At 30.2% G+C, this 6,000-nt stretch overlaps 1 protein-coding gene across 1 annotated transcript in view; it reads left to right on the top strand.

Annotated features, from left to right (window-relative positions):
• The first annotated feature begins 590 nt into the window (after positions 1 to 590).
• Positions 591 to 6,000, top strand: part of LOC129953980 (protein artichoke) — a 70,875-nt gene continuing 65,465 nt past the window's right edge. Inside the window, exon 1 of the mRNA XM_056067549.1 lies at positions 591 to 1,001. Within this exon, the coding sequence (XP_055923524.1) occupies positions 987 to 1,001 (15 nt within the window). The 5' untranslated portion in view covers positions 591 to 986. The remainder of the gene's footprint in view (positions 1,002 to 6,000) is intronic.

The raw sequence follows: 6,000 nt of genomic DNA, 5'->3' as shown, positions 1-6,000 counted from the left end.
TTACCGTCAATTAAGTAATATCAAAAATATGAATTCACTTTTTGTTTCTCATAATTTTCGTCACCTTTATCTAAAATTATTATTCATGTTACACACTCGTTGCATATCCAATTATGTCATTTTCAAATTTATTTAAGTGCACCGCCGTATCGCTGCCACTCCATAGAAACACCACACCAAAAATGTTGTTCACCTCTGACAAACAAAAGAGCTGAGCAGCGAACTTCTGTTGTTTTTCTATGAACAAACGGCAAGCAAGTTCTCTTAATTTACATAGAGCTGACGAAGTATTCTCTTAAATTTCTTGTCTTATAAAAAATTATCTTATAATTTTATTCTAATGCATATAAAAAATATAGAAATGAAGAAAAGCATCAACTTTTTACAGAAAGAAGACAAAAAAATACACAACAATTTCTTCGTTTTGCCCATCGACTCCGACAGAGACCATTCAGAGAGTCGCCACAGTCATCTGGTAGCTATATAGAAAACCAGTTAAGTTACATTTTCCTTCACATAAACTTATGACTCGGCTTAAACTAATATACTTCGGTATCTTAACCATACTCCAGTCAGAGTTAGTCTCAGAGAATCGGTCGGACTGTTCGGAAACTTAATCTTTATGCGGCACGGATATTTTTTGTGGACTAAGTTGTATTCGTTGAGTGAAGTGTATCTTGTGACTTAAGGCTTAGAAAGGTGGTTTTCTTCATTCGAGAAGCAACAACAACAACACAAAATAATATTATAGAAAAGAGTTCAAAAGAAGAAGAAGAAAAAAAGTGTTGAATTAACCGTTATAGGTATAGTGAAATTCTTCATTCTATTCTATGATTTTCATTTGATCCGAGTTAAAGATAATATGAATATGTAAAAGTTAAGTGAAATAAAAACCAATTACAAATTTAGCACACACACTTTGGATATTTTACAAATTTATTTCAACTTTAAGACAAAAACGAAGGACGTCCACTAAGATTCATTCAATGAATTTACAACAGGTAAGTGGCAAATGGTCAACGATAAATACTCTTAAAAAAAAACAAAATTAATACAAAAAACAAGAACAAACATAGAAAAATAAAAAGATACAGTGTATTTGAAACCAGTTAGGTTGCCCATGGGTTATCCACCATATATGTACGCTATGTTGTGTGTATCTAATAATGCTCTGCAGTCTGCACCATCATCAAACCTCTATCAGCATTTACCACCATTCTATATAGACTATACCTTCTATAGGAAAAGATAATCAAACCACTTATCCATAAATATAGATACATTTATATTTATAGATATTCAGATACACCCTGTGAGCTACATACCTATAGGCATAGGCACTGGCAGTGGCAGCACACATTCCATTGGATGGAGCTGCTGATGGAGCTCGAGCTATGGTCTTGGTTAGGCTGATAGGTATAGGATAGGTATCGTGTATATTCGGTGTTCGAGTTTGAGTATTGACTAAACTATCTAAGCTCTGATTGAGTTCAACTTTGGAATACGAGTGTTTACTTTGGATATATTGCGTGTCTTGGCTGCCAAACCATGGTGGAGCGGTGGATAACGACGACGACGAACGGCTGCGATAGGGGACTCTGGACTGCTTATTGTTGAGAGTTCAGAGATAAAACAAACAACTTGTTCAAGGGCAATCGTTAAGCGAGGAGAGTGCAAATGCAAATCGATTCTAATTTAGGTTTTATATAGAATGCGTTCGATTTGTTGTTATGGGAATTTATACTTAATGCACCTAGATTTCGATATATAATTCAACAGGGTATTTACATTATAACGTTACTATACAAAGAGTACGAGAAAAATATACATTTTTCAATGAATAAAGAGTCTTTTGATTACATTCTTCTTGGTGGTGCAACACGGCTAAACTTGACAAATGTAATATCGATTGAGGGAATATTTAACATTTATTTTCTTATAAGAAGTAAGATTAGTAACATTAAGATTTATTCTTAAGATATGTTTCAACGGTATTTAGACATTCTCGAAATAAGAAAGGAATTCTTTCGAACAAGTAAGGCATTTAATTAAAATCGGATAACATTACATTTTTGAACGTTGTGAATTTAAAATGTGTTCAAATTATTCAGAATATTTGGCTCTAGGGAGTTTTTACTCAAAAATTGATAGCTTATTCCTTTGGAACAAAACAAATTCAATAAGTGTAAAAGACTCGTAATTGTATCTTTTTGTAAGAACTTACAAATCCAAGTAAATGATTTTGTTACAATTTTTTCGAACTTGTGCTAAAATCAAACCAGGGAATTCACCTTCGTTCACATTCACAAAATATTTTGTTGATAGACACAAATACCGGAACTTAACCAGATTTTTAAAATAATTATCTATGGGAACTCGTTTTTGATTCATTTATAAACTCAATTTTGCATAAAAATATGCCAAACTCTGCCGGTTAACAACTCTAATAAAAACAAATTGTATAGGTACCTACTGACTTTGTTTCCATTTATATAATTTTATTTTGAAGGTGATGTAGTTTTCAAGTTCATTGAAGTGAATTTTTGTGTTTGCTTGTATTTTGATCATATCATTGAAAAATTGTTTAGCATTGAATAAAAGATGAACAATTGATTAAAGAATTTTAAGACCTTTCATCATACGGCAAAGAGTTATATATCAAAGTGAAGAAATCGTCTAAGATCTATTTATCATGTCATGAATTGAAAATAAGTTGACTTTAAAAATTCACAAGGAAAATATAAATAAATTTGTATAAATATAAATTTGTGGGTATTTATGTAATGTCTGCTGAACTTGTTCGGTTTCTTTTTAAATTAAATTTGACTTACTTGGCAGATAATTTTCGTTGGCTTTTCATGAGTTAAATTCGTAAAGCTTTGAAAATTGAGATAAGGTAGGTATTATGTAAATTTTGTTATGTGAATTTCCAATGGAAATAGATTAGGAAATCACTTTAAAACCTTTCAGTTTAATACCTTCTTTTCCTTATAAATATATTTGAATTGATTTTTAATAATTATGTAAGAAAAAAGTTTAATTTTTGCAGCTTTTCCCTTATTTTTGTTTATTTTTTTTCTGGTTTTAAGTGACAACAAAAAAAACAAAAGTAAAGACAAGGTAGGCTTGCGTTTTAAGCATATCCCATATAAAATATACCTTTTTGAAATTCATTTTAAAGCGAACTTGTATGTATGCTTCATCTGCTCAAATTGATGGAGAAATTGGAAATAATCTACAAATAACTTCTAGAAATTGTCAAACATTTGAACGCTAAAATGAATTGAAAATTTACAATTTGTTGGTATTTTTTTAGTTAGAAAACTTGGAATCAGTGCCTTTAGTTTACGCTAAGATGCTCAAATCAAAGATTTGGCAGATGTCAAAACTAATCTTATGTAACTATCTTATGTTTTCTAAAATAATGGAGTTGAAACTGAGAGCAGTTTTTAATGTATAAAATAAGCTGTTGCTTGATTTTTTTGTACAAAAAAAAATATTATCTAATTATTGTTGTTCTTATAAATAAACATATTTAGACCATTTATTTTAAAGATACAAGGGTTGACTTGTTAGTATAGTTAGTAAAGCAACACCGCGCTCAGCTTAATCGTTGACTATACTCGCAAAAAATTAACAATATTTTTGGCAGCTACATTATCTGAGTCTTCGTTCAAAGTTTCAACGTCTTTTTCCAAAAAATTTGATGATATACCTAGGATCTGAAAGAATCTTAAATAATTACTACTCACGAAATTTTCTACATTTTTTGCATGGATATGTGTGATATTAAGGATTATTCTTTTTAAGCCACCTTCTGTGCCTTCAATTCTCAGTGCGTCTACCATTTTTTCCTTCTGTTCAACTGAAAGCTAGTCATCGAAAAAGGCAAGTAAGACTAGCTCTTTCGACAAGTCCGACAAATGATTCAGAATCTTTTTCAGCGTAACAGAAGCAATATTTTTGTTGAAGATTTCGAAGTCCTTAAGTTCTTTCAATAATTGTAGGTCGTTTCATTGATGCTGACCGTCCGCTTGGAGCTTGAAACCAATATTTAACATAAATTAAAACTGTGAAAATGCATATTTCTCTCACAGCCTTTTCGTCTTTTTTTGTAAGCTTGAACTGATGCTTCAATAAATAAATTTTCAAGCAGTATAAGGCTCTTGCCATCGACCTAGCTCAACCAGCAGGCCTCCTAAATGAAACACCTTTTTCAGGAATACTTCCTAAGAAAATGGTTGTAAGATTCAACAGTTCTCTGTAGCCATCTCTAGGTTGATGTACTAGTTGTTGTTTTTAGCAAAAAAAATCATGTCTGCTGCCACTTCTTCAGGAATATTTATCTAAGAGTCATCTGTTATTGTTTTGAAGTCGATTTGGTCAATAGTGTTCCAATTTTCTTAAATCTTTTCAATAATTGTATATCAGGACCACTAGATGGGGCCAGCAATTGTTCCACTACATCTGACAACATAATTTCCATTATGTGGTGACGACAAGCAAGCCAAAGCATATTTGTATTAATTTTTCGTTCCAAAAGAACGCATACTCCACTTCCTAAGCCCGTATTTACAGCAGTAGTCTCATAAAACAAACATTTAACTTTATCAATCAAATTCCATGAATTTATAGCTTCGGAAATATTTGCAATTTTGGAACTGCGAGTAGTTGATCAACTCCATGTCCTGATACCAAAATTGGCAGCCGATCTACAGTTTCATGTCCAGTAATATCTTCTATCAGTTTATCGTTCCAAATTATTGTAAATGATGAATTATATTTAAACTCGCTTTTGAGAGACTCTGCAAAAGCTTTGCGTGCACATAATGGTTGTTCAATTGATGAACTAAATAGACAGTTATTATGGTTCCATAGCGGTCAATTTCGACTGTAATGTTTTGGCCAGCATTATAAAGAAAGTACGGACCGATTTTTAAAACAATCCATAAAGCACAATAAATAGCAAGTTTCTATGGAGATATACATATGTGTCTCAACATATAACATAATTATCGCTTTAAATAAGACAGTGATCTTCATAGCTTATAATTATTTGCCTATGAAAACATAGATATTGGGTTGATTACGAAATTGCGGCAACCCACGTTAATAACTTCATATTTGTATAATTGGATGCTTAGATAAAATAGTTCCTTAAAAATCCAAAGTTTAAATAAAGGAACAAAAAATGTGTATGTTATTATTAATAGTTGCTAAGATACTAAAATAAGATAAGTTTTACGCAAGACCTCCGAATAGAAAACAATTTTTCCAATGTTTTCATATTTTTTATTTAAAAAAATTTATTTGCTTCTTCTTTAAGCTTTCAAAAGCCATCAAATTTCATTTTGAAAAATTATTCTAGATTCAAAATTATTTATTGTTTTTAAAAGTCAAATAATTATGTTTTGTATTTTTATTCATATCAAACGCTTTCCAAAATTGTATGTCGCAATAAAGTGAAAAATAATATACAATTGAAGATTATAGCATTATTATTAATTCGTAAAATATTTGGAACCATAATCGAAAATCAATTCAAGATTAAAAACAAAACAAACAGAATTGATGCCCTTTTTTTCTTTCAATTTTAAAAAAATGAACCTTTACCAAAAATAAATTCTTGATGGAAATATGCTTATATTAAAAAACAAAAACACTTTTATAAAGATACGTTGTATCGACATTTTTTAATAGAATTTATTAATAAGCCTCTTATCGTAAGAAATAAAAACGGCTTATGTGTAATTCAAAACAAATATTTGCTTTTTGTTAATCCCTTTGATACTTCTTCTAATTAAATATTTAAATTTTAAAATAGGAAATTTGTTATTTTAGAATCTAAAGCCAACCATTCAAGGTTAATCCATATGGCTTAGGTAGCTTTAATTGTTTATATGTGGTTCATTTTAAGCCTTTAGCAGGGTATTTCTACAAAAATGTGTTCTTCTTAACAATGTTTATCTTTAAGAAAATAATATGAACTCTTAATTTATT

This window comes from Eupeodes corollae, chromosome 1 (assembly GCF_945859685.1).
Source record: "Eupeodes corollae chromosome 1, idEupCoro1.1, whole genome shotgun sequence".
Classification (NCBI taxonomy): domain Eukaryota; kingdom Metazoa; phylum Arthropoda; class Insecta; order Diptera; family Syrphidae; genus Eupeodes; species Eupeodes corollae.
This window is presented reverse-complemented; position numbering and strand designations above follow the sequence as displayed.